General features: G+C 42.1%; 1 protein-coding gene across 1 annotated transcript in view; it reads left to right on the forward strand.

Annotated features, from left to right (window-relative positions):
* Positions 1-2154: 2154 nt before the first annotated feature.
* The window catches only part of oca2 (oculocutaneous albinism II), a gene marked incomplete at its 5' end in the record, with an annotated part of 57422 nt that continues 41208 nt past the window's right edge, over positions 2155-18368 (forward strand). The window contains 11 exons of the mRNA XM_083647087.1: positions 2155-2387; positions 7298-7393; positions 7812-8009; positions 8146-8203; positions 8775-8847; positions 9936-10093; positions 10229-10311; positions 10668-10821; positions 13262-13333; positions 14072-14137; positions 16414-16470. Of these exons, the coding sequence (XP_083503213.1) occupies positions 2155-2387; positions 7298-7393; positions 7812-8009; positions 8146-8203; positions 8775-8847; positions 9936-10093; positions 10229-10311; positions 10668-10821; positions 13262-13333; positions 14072-14137; positions 16414-16470 (1248 nt within the window). The remainder of the gene's footprint in view (positions 2388-7297; positions 7394-7811; positions 8010-8145; positions 8204-8774; positions 8848-9935; positions 10094-10228; positions 10312-10667; positions 10822-13261; positions 13334-14071; positions 14138-16413; positions 16471-18368) is intronic.

Consider the following 18368-nt stretch of genomic DNA (forward strand, 5'->3'; position numbering starts at 1 on the left):
TATCAATATGAGACTTGTGCTTTTTTGTTTTTGATAGGATTGTAAATCTGAATTACTTGTGATTTTGCTGTTGCATGTTTGTTCATCATTAAGTTACCAACACAACCTTCATCATCCAACACCATCATCATCATCATTGGCAACATCATCTGCATCATCATCATTAGTGTGACTAAAATCTAAAACAACTATTGTCTCCAAATAGTTGTCAAGGTAAGTTGATTATTTTCATCTTTCTCTCTCTCTCTCTCTCTCTCTCTCTCTCTCCCTCTCTCTCTCTCTCTGTCTCCAGGTTATACTTTTGAATTTCCTTTCTAAATTAGAACTTGGTATTTTTTTCCTCAAGCAATGAAGATAATATGATGTAATCAGACAGTATTCTGCAGGTTCTTTGTCCTCTGACTCTGTATCGAGGGGATTTAGATCAGTTCATTACCCTAGTGCGCTTTGTTTTAGGGAGTTTAGGAATTATTTACAATAGCCTACCACTTGTGCTCAGCTTTGTAAAAAGAAATCCCTTTCATCTGCTAATAAGATTATCAAAAATAAAGTGTCCTGAATGCATTATGGAAATACTGTATATGATTCACTAAACAGAGATTAAAGAGTAAATGGATATAATATACTGTCCCAAACATTTCACATTTGATTTGCAGATCATTAAAAGTAGAGAAAAACCTTGAAGTGGGGTATAAGTAAGTGTAGCACATATAACCCCTCTACTACAGTGCAGTGCATCGGTTTTATAATCTTGAAATGCACACTTGAGATGTAAAGAGACATTTCTTTTTAATTGGCATGAACAAGAGTGAATGGATTTAAGAAAACTGTTTGTCTTTGCCAACACATACAGCCCACAGGCAGGATGTCATACAAAAGACATCATTCTTCCCTCTGAAGCACATCAAACGCATTGGACATGGCTATAGGGTGAAGTGTATATGTCAGTCAGCACTAAACTGCAGCTTGGATTGTGTGTGTGTGTGTGTGTGTGTGTGTGTGTGTGTGTGTGTGTGTGTGTGTGTGTGTGTGTGTGTGTGTGTGTGTGTGTGTGTGTGTGTGTGTGTGTGTGTGTGTGTGTGTGAGTGAAATAAGAGACCCAAGTGTAAACTGGTTATGATGAAATTACAACCATTTGACCATGAACCACCCTCCCCCCCCCCCCCCCTCCTGAATTTATCTGGTAAAAAAAACAAAACAAAAAAAACAGTTATTTCTTAATAGGTCTTGTTTAGTTTAGATAGTCTACAGCAGATCACATTTTTTTCAGGATTTGTGCATGCTGCAGCTGAGGGCATCAATAAGCATACCGTATGCAACTCAGTCAGACAGACAGACAGACAGACAGACAGTCTGCAACACTTCATCAGATGGCCTCTAGAGGGCGTATCGACTGCAAGGTGCACGTGTTTCCCATATCTGTGAAGTGTGAAGCCCCGTTAAACACACGTGCCGAGGGCCATCGTTTTCAGAGAAATACTGGCGCACATCCTAGAAGACTTATCAATCATTTGACCCTATAGCCCAGCATTACAGCAGAGAGCTCAACAAGTCTCAGTGTCAGTTCACTGCCTCACATGTGAACGGTAATCCCAGTGAATTCATGCAGCCTTTTGTGTTCACAAGCGCATGACATGTTTCTCCGTACCACAGCTGGCCTCATGTGCTGACCTTATGCACTGGTTTATGAATCGCTCCGCTGTTGTAAATGCATGCTGACGTACTTCCCTTCAAGGAAACCCGGGATGAACGAGCTGAACCTCCTGCTGTGTAGAAGACGTTCATAATCAGGTCTGATAGGCCTAAGTGTATAAGCTTAGAATAGAGGTCAAGGTGAAGAAATATTGAAAAGGCCACAGTAGCTATGTGAGTGAGTTAGTGACGTATGGTTGTAATAATGCTGAACAAATCACACATGCAGGTGTAGGTGAGGCAGGCAAACACCTGCTGTAAATCAAGGAATACAATTGTATATACTGTATTTTAAAGGATAAGTTCACCCAGAAATGAAAATTCAGTCATTATCTCTACTCATCCCCATAAGGTTAGGTTTTTTAGTCCACAAAACATTTGTGTTATATGTAAAAACAACAAAGCTGTTGTATACAGTATCTAACAGAACTGTGGTTCCATACTCCCTCAGGCTGTCTCACCATGTATTTGGAGAACAAGAGCACCCTGGAGATGGAGATGTCGCAGGCCTCTGCCCCGGGCCACCAGGGCCGGAGCGGTCTGCGAGCGCCCGAGGCCGTGGCCGGGAACTTTGGGGAGCTGCGTCTGCTGCAGGGCTTCTCAGACAGGAGGGAGACCCAGAAGCTGCTGCAGCAGTCTGTGGGACAGTGTGCCATCCACGCTGAGGGCTTCGTCCCTGTTTGCCAAGAAGATGGGTATGCAACCTAAAAGTGCTTCTAGTAGCTACTGTATCTGACTGTATGAGAGGAAACAATGGTTGCTTTATATTGGGAAGAGCCCTCTGGTAATGTAGAGTCAATTTAGTGGCTGTTTTACTTCAAATGATTTTACAACACACGTGCCGGGGGCCATGGTTTTCCTAGAAATACTGACGCACATGCTAGAAGACTTATCAATCATTTGACCCTATACTGTAGATCACAACAGATCACATTACTTTATTGAGTTTATGTTTTTACAGTGAGGGTTGTTATGGAAATGTGTCAGCCAGCCAGCTAGCTTCAACTAGACACAGATACAGATAGCTTTCCTGCAGACAAAAAAAGCAAACACACAGGGGGAAAAAAACATAATTTCACCAAGTGAACAAGTAAACAAATAGGTAAACTATGCAGCGCCAACACATAAAATGACACAAAGCATTGTGGAAAAAATTGACCATGAACAAAACATATTTGGTGAGGAGAAAGGGACTATAGGCATTGTCTTCACACTTTTTTATTTGTATTTTGTTGTTGCTAGAGGCTAGAGAGGCGGGCTGGTTCGACTCACAGTAGAATGAGCTTGTGCTGGCCAGGTGTGTGAGTGTGTGCAGCCATGTGAATGTGAAGCAGCGTGTTGAAAAGCGTAACTGTGCTTAGTTGAATTTCCCTGGATACTACATGTAAAGGTAAAACAATAAAAACAACAGCTTGTTCTGACTGGGATTACATGGTTTCCTCTTATAGGATGAATCAGCGTGACATCACTACCACCAAGAAATGTGGAACCCCACAGCAGTTAACTAGTATTGTGCCAAAAAAACGTGAATATCTATATCGATATTGAATATCTATACATCACATCGCTTATATTTTGACATTCTGAGTGAGAGCAGAAGTATCTCAAGAGTCTGATGTACAGTATAATATATACAGGTCATGTTAAAGTTGTGTGAACTGTCACAGTTTTTAAAATTAAGTGAATTTAGTAAACAGCACAGGTGGCTAGAGTGAGACACTCAAGTCTGGCTCCATAGGGTCCCATTATAAAGTTACCCGTTTGCACCCACTCCGTTTGTTTACCAAGATGGCTGATCCCTCGTATACAAATCTTCCATCTGATGCTTGTACTTTTCTCTTGAACAAAAGCATGTTGTGGAGGAGATCATGCATGGAAAGAATGTTGCAGTGATGGGAGTTATAAGTTTACCACTTGAGAGCCTGTTTGTACACAGAGAGAATGGGCGTGGTGTAGTAGTGTAGTAGGGGCTTGGGCCCAACTACCGGTAGTTAAGTCTCAGAAAGGATCATTGCATTGACGTGTAGCTTTGCAGCCTCAGTGGTTAAGCAACTGTGTATATCTAAAGCCGTTTTCACACATGCGTACCGGAAAATTACCTGTAAGTCAATATTGGACATTTCCCGGAATTTCCCTTCACACCTGAGCGCTCGCATGTGGGAATATAGCAGCGAAATTGCCTGTATGTTGGGGGGCGGGGCGGCACTGCAGAGCAGGTGGGGAGTGACGTGTGCACTTGGATGGGGAATCCTCCTTATTTTGGGGGTCGGCAAAACTCCGATGGTGAAATAAGTTTGCTTGTCACACAATAAATCACACTCGTTTGTCTTAAGAGGGCATGTATGTTGTATCATTCACATTCGCTAATCAGTCTTTGAACTGAAATCTTTGAAGAAGTTGGGATCCGTATCTGAGAGAAATAGCCTGGCTGGTTCGATGTTTATCCGTTCACCTGCGTCGCGTTGAAGCACTTTTTACAGACTGGCTTCGTTTGATGTGTCCGGGCTTGCCTTCGCTGTCGGCAACGTAAGCAAAATACTTCCACATTTCGCTTCGTGCATTTGCTTTCTCAACAAGCGTTGGGCGGCTTGCAAGACTCTCAGAGCTGTCTGTGTCCCTGTTGGGCTGCTGACTGAAGGAGGAGGACTGAAGGACTGGCCAGAGAGCGAGCAGGCAGCAGAGAGGGGAGAGGGGGAAATCAGCACACCCACACATGAAGCTGACATACCGCTCTTATTATCACAAGATAATTTCGCCAGTTTGCTTTAATGTGCGCGAATGATTAGATTATGCCCGCTGGAACATTAAGCAACGTGTGTACCCCTCGCCCATGAGAAGGACCAGCAAATGACTTGACACGTTTCACACTTGTGTCCCTTATCGCGGCATACCGCTCTTCTGACTGGCTCGAAACTGGTGAAATGTCCGCGATGACGGGGTCGCGCTTATACCGGAAAACAAATTTCACACATGAAGGCATTAGACCGCGTTCCGGTCATTTAGCGGTAAAAAGCGCATGTGGGAAAACGGCTTAAATGGCATGATTTAATTGGAGTGTTTTGGTTTTCTTTTTTGAATGTTAGATTGGAAGCAGCAAAATAATAATGATGTGCTTAACGCTTCCTGTAGCTTCTTCCTGTACAGTACATAGAGAACTGACTCAGGATCAGGGGCCATCTTTGTCCACAATTATTACTATTAATTATTCAAATTAGTTTATTGTTGTTTTCAATTACAAGAAAAGACATAAGGCATAATAAAACCAATCCATGAAGCACAACATATTAAATAAATACATACATAAATACATACATACATAAATACATAAATAAATAAATAAATAAATAAATAAATAAATAAATAAATAAATAAATAAATAAATAAATAAGAAATAAGAACCTCAAAATAACATCCACAAAAATGACTGTACAATACATTTTGCAAGGAATGTGTTAACTGTTGAGGACAATCATGTTTTCTGTCAAACACTGTCAAAAAGCTTTGCTGTATCTACATCAGCCAAATCTTAAATACTATAACGTTGTATTAACATGTAGTTGCAATTGTTGGTTAGTGGTATTCTACTGTCAGACAATATTCCTTTTCAGGAGATAAAATAGTGAATAGATAACAAAAAATAATAATAATCATATTAGACTTTGTGGGTGTCCCAAAAAGAGCCATTGTCCTGTACAATTCTGTTTAGTTTCAGTCCCAGTTTGCTTCCTGTAGGCGGTCAATATCCTTTTAAGACTCTTCTAAGTGCAACCATGCAATCTTCCTGCTCAGTGCTCAGTCACATCTAGGGGGCAGTAGTATCAGAGTCATGATAAGAAAAGACTCGTAGTAAATCTCTTTATAAGAGTATTGAAGAGGATTAATGTGGCAGATTTATCTAATGTAATCTACTCCCTTATCCAACACCCTTGCCACATCCCACAGGGCGATGAATCAAACCTGTCTGCTCTCTGCAGTATTTTTAGTTATGCCAGCCAGACATTGCAGACAACAACCAGACAAGCCATATGTTGTGCATTGCTGAAACATATTTCCTATACAGGAGGCTGATTGAAAGTTAATTAAAACCATCAAGAACTGTGCAACCATCATTTCCTAGATACTAATAAGTAAGGGTTAATGCACGACGAGGTGTCCATTATTACTTTTTAAGGGACGACGTGGAGGCGAGAACCGTCCGAGGCGAAGCCGAGGATGGTTGGCGAAGCCGAGGATGGTTGCCTCCGCGAAGCCAGGCGCTCTCCCAGAGCGCCTGGCTGCTGCTCGCTGCAAGTTGTAAACAGAGGGTTTGACAGTTGACAGCTGAGAGCCCGGCTTCTGTCAGCTGACCAGAACAGAGCCGGCTTCTCTCAGGAGAGGGAATCTCCGAAACGAAAATCAAATTTGTAAATAAGAGTTATTTTTGATAAACTGAGCACACAGGGGTGATTTAAATAGTTACTTTGACCGACTAATTTTTTTTCTCAAGTAACAAAAGTGTCATATTAACCCTTAACGGGGGTATAGAGCTCAAACAGCTCTCTTGATACCACTGTTGAAACTATGGCGCATTGATATGAAAGGTGAACAGACCATTTAGCTAGGTGTACATTATCACTGTACATTATCACAAAATAATGGACACCTTGCAGCCAATCAGAATCGAGTATTCACCCAGACCATGGTATAATACAGTAATAATACACAATTCAAAATACTTTAGAAAAAAAAATGTGTGATGTGTTGAGGCGGTGCACTTGCTGTGTTTAAGCTTCCATCCGCTTTGACAGCCAGAGGGTAAAAGCTCTTCAAGATTATGAGATTAGCTGAGGGGGGCTTTTAATTGGCCATTCCACAAACATTTCCATCGAGCATAGCTTTGGCTTGGCGGGGTGATGTTCCATTACATAACTCTTCTCATGACATATTCACCATTGTAAAACTGAGATGCTCAGATGATAACATACTTGATGAAATAGTCTGCAAGTGGAAAAGAGCCATCCATGTGGCTTCATCAGCACTGCAACTTCTGTACTTTTCACATCAACAATCTAGCATCTTTTAATGTGTGTGTGTGTGTGTGTGTGTGTGTGTGTGTGTGTGTGTGTGTGTGTGTGTGTGTGTGTGTGTGTGTGTGTGTGTGTGTGTGTGTGTGTGTGTGTGTGTGTGTGTGGTGTTTGTGTATATATTTGAGATAGAGACGCAAGAAATAGAACGGCAGAGAGAGAGAGAGAGAGAGAGAGAGAGAGAGAGAGAGCGCATGCATGTGTGTCAGTGTGGTTGAGACCCAGCTGTGATGTTGCTGGGGGAGGCTGTCTGTGGGAGTTTTCCAGGACACAGTGCATCAGCAGGGTGACAAAAGATACTTTAATGATCTCCTCGGGTGTCAAATCACCAGCTGCTCGCCTCACCCACCTCTCTGCCACCCATGGGTTACAGAGGCTTTGACACACTCCTCTCATCCGGTGACTGACAACTGTGGCATGGCAGCTGAGGGTTCCTCAGTTAGGGTCAGGGGGTCACACAAACATGCTGTTTCTCAGTTTCTGATGAGCAGTATAGAGTTGAACTCATTGGATTCCATTGGATTGTTTTCTTTTTCTTTCAGACACGGTTTCAGTGTGGTTAATATTCTCAAAGGGAAAACGAACCAGGCCAACCTTACAGAGAAGGCTCCACTGCTGAGATTCTCTCAAGATGACAGGTGAGTAATTCCTCACGCTTATCTTAATACTTGTCAGGAACAGTTACACATGATCAGATTGTCTCCACTCAGGCAATTGTACACTCAACTGAGGCTATCCTGTATCCAGCAGCTGTAACATCACTTTTTCAGATAAAGGGATTAGGTATTTTGCTTTAATCTCAGTCATGTTATATTGAATTGATACATGATAGTGTGACTTTATGAGATGGCTTGACTTATAACATCATTGTACAACCCCTCTTACATTCACAGCGCTGTGCAACTCCTGTAATAAAAATGTGATTATAGGATGTCTTTGGTGTTCAGTATTCGGAACATTTTTCATTTAAGGACTTACATCCGTTACTATATCACTGAAACTGGAATGTTTGCGCGTGATGATGCCAGAGTTTTGATCATGACTTGTTATTTTCAGTCTATCCTATATGACCCTACATGAGCCCAACTTTGTGGGAGAGGAGGAGCCGTGGAACGATGGCTTCCTGGACCTGGAGAGGAGGTACCGGCTGGGGAGCGAGGTGACCAGCCTGTCCCTGTCCCGCTCCAGCTCCTCAGAGAAGAGCGACCGGCTGGATAACCTCAACCTCAGTTTCAAATTCACCAGTAACATAAGGTGAGCACCTTCTCCGTCAGCTCTCACATTGCCGGTGGAGGATTCTGACTCTGCAAAAGCTCAGATTGGTTGTAAGTTAGAATGTATATTCGACCATACTATTAAAATTTTTAACCTTTTTACTTTGTCTTTTCAGATGTTGCTTCAGGGTCGCCAAAATTGCCACTATGTTTACCATTGTTGTTCTCTGCAGTGTAAGTGGATGGGCCTACCATATCTGTTAGCATTGTTACCATGGTTTATCACAATGCCCTTCAGAGTTATTGGCACAAGTGGGAAGATAAGCCAAAATGAAAGCAGTGTAAAAAATAAACAATCTAAACATTTACTTTACTCTGTGCTCAGCCTCAGAGAGAAGTGTAGCTGGCTCTGTCGCTAACACTCGGTGTAGTCGCTATAGCACTGTGAAGAGTTAAGCTAGCTAGCAACAGGGCCGACGTGCTCCTTCTGGGCAAGAAGAATGCTGAGAATGGCGCGAGCTCGCTCCAGGAGAAATTGTATTCCTCTGACCCAAAATATAGGGATATTTTCAAAAAAAAAAAATCGAAAAAAAAGTGCTTCTGTCTAGGGCGCAGGAGGGTCTGGTCCCATAGTGAGTTGCCTCACGAAGTATTAGAAATAACACAGAGAGGAAACCCACAGAAACACCCCATGAAACAAAGCATCTAACTAATTACTTTCTAACGGTGCCAATAACTGTGGACAGAACTGTATGGAATGAGTGAAAAGATGTTCATAAGTTTGTTGTTTGTTTTGTTTTTCCAGTTGTTCTTCAGCATGTATCCAGACAGAGACAACCCCTGGAGGATGTTGGCAGTCTCACCAACACAAAGTTTCTGTATCCTTTCTGACTGTGTCACTGTGATGCTCTTAGTCTAAACAATGTGTACAACAACAAAATTAAATATCAATTTGGAGCAGGAATTGTATAGTAGCATAATGGCATTTGATATGGTCTGAAATAGAGAGAACAATACATCCGGATATAAGAATGTGGCATTCAGTTCCAAGAAGTATAATGAATAAACGCCGACACAAGAGACTTGTGATGTCAAGGAGCTGTTCCACTTGAGTTTTTTTTGTTACCTTTAATATTTAAATGAGCTTTAGTTCATGTAATGTTATCAGACAAATGTAACGTTATAACCCAAAAACCTCCCCCCCCTCTGCTTCCATAATTTCCAGTCAAGTTAAGTTAAGTTATCCTTTATCCCCATGGAGAAATTCATCCTCTGCATTTGACCCATCCTCTACTAGGAACCTTCCTAGAACTAGGAGCAGTGGGCAGCCACAGTGCAACACCCGGGGACCAACTCCAGTTCTTTTGCCAGTGCCTTGGTCAGGGGCACTGACAGGAGTATTAACCCTAACATACATGTCTTTTGGTGGTGGGAGGAAATCAGAGCACCCGGAGGAAACCCATGGGGACATGGGGAGAACATGCAAACTCCACACAGAAAGGACCTGGGACGGACCGGGGTTCGAACCCGGGACCTTCTTGCTGTGAGGCAACAGTGCTAACCACTGAGCCACCTAAAGAAAGTCCACTCTCTTTAGAGGTGTCTGACAAATTAGTGGGCGAGGCAAACGCCTGTCTCTTGTTTCTGTTCACTGGTAAAGGCTGGAGAGCCAAAGGCCATAGGCAGAGCATATTTTAAAGATGAAGTGCAGCAGGCAGCACCGAGTGTCTCAGTAGCCTAACAACCAAGCTGAGAGTCAGTCTGCTTTGGACCAGGCAGGTGACTCACTGGCTTCAGGCTCATATTAACCTTTATCACAAATTAACACATATCACACAATGCTCTCCATTCTATGCTCTCTAATAAACCAGAGATCATCTTCAAATGATTTAATGTCATTCTCCTTTCAAGCACAAATACATTCCATACATCAGCGTTTTCTTCCTTGACGCTCCGTGTCCCACAGCAATGAACCTGACAGATTTCCGTGACAACGCTTTGCTAAAGCTGCAGGTGGCAGGGCCGTTCACAGGAGGGATGATTGACCTCACCAATCAAGAGTACATCCTGATCCAGGTGGAGCAGACTGAGGAGGCGGGACCACGGAGGAGGAGGGCACAGCAGGTAAAAAAATACACCTCTGGATATGAGATCAGAATTTGTTTTTTTGTTTTGTTTACTTTTGCTTCCTCTGTTAGAGGTTTATTGTTTGTGGAAAGGTCATTCAAATTATATTTTCCATCTGCTGTTTGTGAACAGGTGATTCATAACTGGACCATTCCTCTACATGGTGAACGAAGTGACCAGATACTGGTTACAAAAAAATTTGAGATGCTCGGCAGGTATTCTAAACACTGTATGACACATTTGCAGCACTTTATATCTTTTTGGAGATCTATTTTAGCTTGCGCAAGGAAACATTAGGTTATGAATATAACCCCAGTTCCATGAGTAATATGAGCAAGGTGACTCACTGAATATTATGAAATAGAACATCACATAATTTCCCTGTATCAAATTGCTGTGGTCATTCAAATTCTAAATCATATTCCAATTTAAGTCAAATCTGTTTAATCTACTGTAAACACACATTCATGGTATAGATATGTGAGAATCCAGAAAGAGGATTTATTAAAACATAATGAGAGAAAAGCATTCAGACAACTCCTTTGTGCCCTGCTGTTTCCCTTCCCTCCAGTGGGCCGGTGGTGGTCAGCTTTCAGGCCTTCCTGCAGGACAACGAGGTGGTTCCGCTCTCCATGACCCACCAGGCACTGTTTGTCAACGTGGAGACTCAGGTGGCCATCGCTGGAATCATCCTAACCGGGGTTTACGTTCTCATCATCTTTGAGGTAAACGGCCAATAAAGCTCATCTTCTCTTTGGATACGGATCAAGGTAATTTACAGTACAATCAGTGCTGCAGTGTTGGAAAGGTGTAACATGGTCAATATAAAACATATTTTGTTTACCATTTCACCCACACACAGACATACTTTGTGTATAATATAGGAATATAGGGAATTAACTATTTGTTAATTAGTTAGGTTACTTAACAATTTGATTATAATGAATGAATATTAATGATTAATTCACCATGTGCTATTTATCATTATGAAGTGTTACCCACATGTAGTAGAAGCTTATTTTTTTTAGCAGACTTGTTTGTCCCCCAATTATACACCTACAAGTTTAGCACATTTGCAGCGAGTGTGTTTGGTTTTAATTAGACAGACTAATCTCCTTGAGCATGACAAGGTGAGAATTCGCTAAGCTGTGCTGGCAGGGCCAATTTCGTGATGGGGCAGTAAACATCAGGCCACGAGAGATGACAGTTACGCACAGTTATGCTCTGTTCAGACTCTCGCGCGTGTGGTCTGTTATGTTCTGCACGCTCAAACCCTCAGCCTACTTACCGTAATAGAAATGCCAGGGAATCTCTCCAAAGTAGAAGAGCACACACTGCCCCCGCCCCCCCTCAGATGTCAACCAACTTCACTTCTGTCAGGTCTCCACCCAGTCCAACTTTCTCTGCTGCAGATATTTTGGCTCAATTAAATGGACACAAGCTATTTGAGGTGTGGCTCGGGCATCGGTATTGGCACACAGATTTCTTATTTTTGATTTTATTGCAGTGCTCATACTAAATTCTAAGGTCCAATGACTATCAGAGGAAATTGCAAAAGAAATTCCCTTTCTGTATTCTTGACAAAGCCAAAGAAAGAAAGGCAAAGTGGTTTTGTCTCCTTTATCCATTATCTAGACAGATGTAATCTGACACAAAGTACTTTCTGAAAGTCTGTAATGTATGTGTCATTAACTCAGTGTGAATAACAAGACCCAGTTTGGTGTTGAACAATACAGCGAGGTCAATGCATTCAAGTACTTTAAAGACAGCTATTTTCCTTCTCATCAAACAGCATTACTGTATAACTGACAACATAGTGAACATACAAAAATAAAATCTAACAATGCATTTACCAATAATGCGGCCTTATACAGTATGATGCAAATGAGGTAGAATTTGTTTTTTCCTCTGTTTCTCGCATCATTACTAAAAAGGCTTAGAGGAATGTGAAATAGAGTAAACATGAACTCTTTATTAGCCGTACAATCTGATTGTGAGATTCATGACTTTGATTAATCCTTGTTAGTCCATTAATCCTTGCAGTTTGCTGCTGTGATTGGAGTTCAGCCGTCCGCCTCCAGGTCATGTAGTACTCTTGGACCGGTGCCATTAATCAGCTGAGTTATTTTATAATACTGTCAGAAGTAAATTATTCGCAGAATAGGAGAGTTTCTGTGTGGCCTTGGATACTTGACTTTGATCAAATTAGGGGGGGGGGAAATAATGGTCAAGAATTGAGGGCAAAGCATTAATTATTCATAGAACTTAAGAGTTACCCGTACTTTTCCACCTAGCCTCTTGTTCAGGTCGAGGCGAAGGCCATAGATCCCAATCACAGCCTCCTCACCAGGAGCAGCCTCAGCACTCGCCAATACTGTCCCTGGTGTTGATTGTGATGAAATGAAGATGTCAGAGGAGCAGCAGGGGCGGGGCTTATCACAGGCCTCCGTTATTAATAATGGCTGCATCATACAGTACATGACTGTGGTGGGAGAGCCTGCGGATCCCAGTGGCTCTTAAGAGCATCTTAAAATGCTTTGTAATATCCTTGACATTCTGCTTTTTGGGATGTCTCACACAGAGGAAAATGGGAGCTGCTTCTTCTTCTACCAGGATATTAGATAGGTCTCACTGTCCACGGTCTCACCAAGCTTATTTTTGGCTAATTTTTCCTTAATACCACTGTAAAGCGCATGTTGTTTACTATGGTGAGAAAACACTTTCGGAATATAATATAGTATATAATAATATAGGCTAAATGACTTAACTGAAAATCTCTCTTTGAATTCCCATTGGTAAGACAAGAAACTTCTACCCAACTGCCACCCGCCTCTTCAATGAGACCCGAAAGCCCCCACAAATCAGGACTTTGTCACTCCCCCCCAACGCCACCGATGACCCCTGAGCAAACTGGCTCTGCAATGACTGGGTTCCCCGCATGGACATTATCCTACAGACACTTAAAGGACTTTTACTTGACATCTTTCATGGACATTTACACATCAACATTTGGACAATGCAAAAAGATCCACAGTTTGGTCCACATAGACTTCTGTCTGGCGGGCTGTGTGAAGAGTTGTGACAATGTGACTTCAGTTTGCATGTGAGCAATGAAAAAAACAAACTAATTATAATATAACTTCCTTTTGTCTCTTGATTTTTCAGATTGTGCACCGCACTCTAGCGGCCATGTTGGGCTCTTTGGCGGCCTTAGCTGCTTTGGCTTACATTGGTGATGTAAGACTCTTTTCCTTTTACCATTCTAGTGAGATGCAAAACACCGGTGTGTGTGTGTGTGTGTGTGTGTGTGTGTGTGTGTGTGTGTGTGTGTGTGTGTGTGTGTGTGTGTGTGTGTGTGTGTGCGCATGCGCGTGTGTGTGTGTGTGCGTGCGTGCGTGCGTGCGTGTGTGTGCGTGCGTGTGTGTGAGTGAGAGTGAAATTTGGTCCTCCAAGTACCACAGTGCCTTCTGTCAGCAGGCACTCATGTCTGTACACTCAAAGCACTATAGACTTCCTGTTGTTCATCCTGTCAGGGCGATGATTCTGCACTCTGGGCCAAACTAGTAAATGGCATCAAGAAAATTTGCTAAACTTGCAGGCAAGCCAGCAGACACTCCAGACCCCAGCCAGCTTTTACAGGCTTTCTTCCTTTCAACACAGATCTCATCAGAACTGTTTGTAAATCCCTCTGATATTTTCTGCTCAGCCCCACTGTATATTTTAGATGTTGCAGAGTATGCTCTCAGCCAAAGAAAAACTGACAAGTTGATCTTCCTGCTGTAGTAGCCACTACTAATGCAACACACTTTGGATGGAAAATCAATAACACGTACAACCAGCTAGATGAATTAAAGCAACCTTGTGTTGAAACTATGTTGTTGAAAAAGAAAAGATCAAAGAAGAAAAACAATATGTCCTTTGTTCCTACAGCTGTCTGCTTCATCAACATCTCATTGTCATTTGTCTCTCCCACAGCGACCTAGTCTGGTGACTGTGGTGGAGTGGATCGACTACGAGACTCTGGCTCTTCTGTTCGGCATGGTGAGACAAACTCAGATATAGATCAAATGTTCATACTTGAAATAGTCTGGTTTATAAGATCTTACAGAGAAAATGCTTAATTTAATGATACCGCTATTCACATACAATCAGCACTCTGACATCCTCTATCTGCTCTATACACTTTCCATGAACCTTCAGAACTACTGCCACTGCATTCTTAATGGTCTTGACGATTACAAAGCTTGTCTCCATGGAAACAAACACGTTAAAGCAAGTCCGGTACAACATTGAAGAGTCTGAAAGGCTACTATGAAAGAAAGAAAAAGGGCTGAACTGAAGCTTGGAACGAAATGTTTTTCGCATTTAACATCCATGCCACTTATCATCATCAGACCTGCGTCAAATGTTTTTGCAATAGTTTTGTATAGTAGCATCCGTTTTATCCTGCTTAAAAGGGCAGATGTGTGGAATGTATCACTCACATCCAGAGATGAGAAAGGTACACACATTCTTTACTTAAGTAAGTAGAAGTACAGTTACTTGTCTGAAAACAGACTCTGGTAAAAGTAGAAGTACTGAATCAACTTGTTTACTCAAGTAAAAGTTAAAAATGACAGGCTCTGAAATGTAATCAAGTATAAACGTACAAAGTATTTCTACCGGCTGTTTCTGTGCAAAGCTAACTGAACCTCACATCATACAGTACAGGGGCGTCATGCAAGCCAACAATCTGAGGGGGCGAATGCTGGCGCCGCCCGAAGGGCGGCAAAGAATTTGGGGGGTTGGAAGCCAGATTTAGAGGAATATCTCATTTTAAATTAACAGACTGAGCAGGTGTAACCATAAGGCTATTTTCCAAACTGCTCAGCCTCCTGGAAAGATCCATAATCACCAGACTAAGTACATTGCCACTGCCCAGGCTCAATGGACTTGACAAAAATGGGAGACCACATGTTTCAAAGCAATGTAACACAATGTTTATTTTGGCTGGTATTGCCTTTTCAGAAGGTAGAAATCTTTCCTCTAGAGCAGGGGTTCCCAACCTTTTTTGTGCAAAGGACTGGTAGATACATGGGAAAAAAAGTCACGGACCAGTTGTCAATTCTAATGGTTTTAGTTATATATATTTACTCACCAGGTGGCGACAAAGGGTAAATAACAGCCTTTTGTGTTGTACTGTATGTAGCCTATACAGTATTTATGTTTTTGTTTTAACTACAAACATACATAAACGTAAACTTGAAACTATGTTTCAACTATCATACACAGCCTATAATATTATAGCCTATGTTTATAAAAAAAAAAAAAAAAAAAAAAAAAAACTTTTTTTTTTTTTACCTCTCAAAAATCTGAGGGGGCAATTGCCCCCTCAGTTACAATGGGCATGACGCTTCTGATACAGTATACTATACGGCAGTGGCGGACTGCATAATCGGGCACGTCGGGCAAATGCCCGGTGGCCTGGCCTGGCCTGGCCTGCAATTATTTATTTTTTTTTTTTTTTTTTTGCAGGCCAGGCCACTCACTGAACAGCAGGCCAGGCGCCGCCTACTGGTTTACTAGTGGCTGTATTACTTTATTCAGGTTTAAAGTGGGTGCATCTCATTGTAAAATTGGACTTGGCCCAAATTGGGCTTCAAACGGCCCAAATCGGGCTTCAAACGGCCCAAATCTGGCTTTAAACGGCCCAAATCTGGCTTCAAACGGCCCAAATTGGGCTTCAAATGGCCCAAATTGAGCTTCAAACGGCCCAAATTTTTCGCCGCCGCCCTACGGACGCCGGCACACACGTCGGCCCGTATCAGCCTGGCCTGCTTGGTATCTAATGCCCGGCCTGAATTATGATCCCAGTCCGCCCCTGCTATATGGTATATAACAGCACATTGCCTCAGGCAGCTTGGAAATGTCACCATCCTTTGGCAGACCTCTTTAAAAACTGTTCTTTTACAGTCTGCCATGTCCTACTTTGCACTCATTCAGCTGGCCAACACATTGATTGTTGTAATGTTAGTTAATGTCAGAGAAAAGGAACATGATAGCACACATACTGTAGGACACTGAAACTTGATCTCTTTGGACAGAGCTTTGTGAAAAACAAACACCTTCTTGTGTCTTGACAGTTAAACTATTCTTTATGTAATCTTCCCTCTCTGTCAGTATCCAGCACAATGTGGAATTATGGCACTGCAGGTTCAGGCTCACTGTTGGCTGTACCCACATTTTCTGCATAGAAGAGAATATAAATTTTTTTGAAGTATTATCTTGTTCGATAATGAGATTTAGATTTTACAAATGTGTTCCTCGGTTTCTTGCAGATGGTACTGGTGGCTATATTTTCAGAGACTGGCTTCTTTGACTATTGCGCTGTGAAGGTGAGTTGGCTGCACTGAAATCACCAAAGATCTCTTGCACCAAAAAAATCTTGGTTGAATCAATGGAGTAGATTAGAATACTGTTTTGCCATTCAGCAGAGTGATACAATTAGTTTAGTTTTCCAAGTCTCTATGAAAATATCTACCGACTGTTTTAGCAGGCTATAACTGGCATTTTAGAATTGTCTGGAGGGTAAAGCTGAACACTTTGAGCTGTTTCTGAACACTTTGAGCTTCTGTTTCTGAAATTACCGCTGACATTTAGCCAAGTCTATTTTTATTTTTTATTTTTTTATTGTGACTTATTGTGATATGTATCTTACCTGACCAAGATTTGGGAAGGCCTCTGTGTAAGATAACTTGTGATGCTGCACTAGTTTTGTTTACTTTTATTTACATTACATTTATGATTGCATATTCAGACACTAATGACAATATGAAATTAGTTTGGGTTAATTTTGGTTTCTGTGGTTGCTTTAAAATTTGCATCTATTCTATACAAAATGAAAAAGGCATACAAGTTCACAAATTAGTCTCAAATTATTCTGCAACCAGAGGATACTGTCAACCTCTCTCTCTATGCAAGGTAAAGTTTTGCTAACAAAACCAAAACCAGGATGCTCAAATATAATCCTGAATGTTCTCAATGGATGGTGGAGGAGAGCAAGTCCCTTTGTCCTTCAGGTACAGTATAGCGCTCAGACCTGGGGAACAGAGGGATCACGCCAGCTCATGCATTTTAAGTAGGTGTTGGATGAGGGCAGGTACTCCAAATTAAAATACATCTCAGAGAACAGCTTAGCAGCTCTGACACATTCAGTACATACAAAAGGTGGCCACCCTGATCCACTCCTGGCTTAAGGAAGATGGTGTTTGTTTGTGTTTGTGTTTGTGTTTGTGTGTGTGTGTGTGTGCATGCGTGTGCGTGTCTGTGTGTTTGTGTGTGTGTGTGTGTGCGTGCGTGTCCGTGTCTGTGTGTCTGTGTGTGTGTGTGTGTGTGCGTGTGTACGTGCGCACGCGCGCGCGCGTGTAATTCTCTGTTGGGTGGCTATTCCACTTGCCCTTGAAGATGCAGGACCTGTCTGCTCAGAACAGTTTTAAATGACAAGTACAGTGCCACTCCTGGTGCAAAGATCATCCCACTACTTACTTTGGACCTGTTTATTTCATTAGTTTGGAGGCATTTTCACCTCCAATTTGATTTGCTGAACACATTATGACATTATGAAATAGTGCGTATCAAATGTGTAGTGAATGCGCTGCAAATGGTTTGTTTAAACTTGTATGTTTGTAAAGATTGTAGCAAAATCAACCTGGTGATTGTTTCAGGAAGCAGGATTTAGGTAGATATCCAGCTTGGTTGAGCTTGATCTCGAGTGAATTCAGATTTCTTTCCTTCCACAATGTGAGCTCAAACGATAACAACAACATCCTCCATGGTCAAGCTGCTCCATGGCAGTTCAGTTCCCCTCCAGTCTGACACAGAAGCTGCACCAACACAACAAGTAGGCTTACCGTGTTTACAGCTGAGGTTTGATCGCATTATGCTTTTATCAAATACAGTAAGCCATTTGTAATAAAGCTGTCGGGTTCTTCATCCAGAACGATTTGGTAAGTACGGTAGTACCACCCTGGTTTTGCGTTAGGGGCTTGGGGCTTGAAGACCCCTGGGTTTCCCCTGGAGACCAAGACCCCTGCATCTCCATGAAGACCCTAACCCTAACATAAACCTAAATACACCCACCCAATGCCTAAACCGAATGACCACCTACCTACCCAATGCCTAAACCTAAAGACCACCTACCCAATGCCTAAACCTAAAGACCACCTACCCAATGCCTAAACCTTAGCCCCCAGCATGGTACTACTGTGCCCTGGGTGATCATACTTCCCAACGA

Source organism: Poromitra crassiceps (assembly GCF_964638095.1).
Source record: "Poromitra crassiceps genome assembly, chromosome: 12".
Lineage (NCBI taxonomy): Eukaryota > Metazoa > Chordata > Actinopteri > Beryciformes > Melamphaidae > Poromitra > Poromitra crassiceps.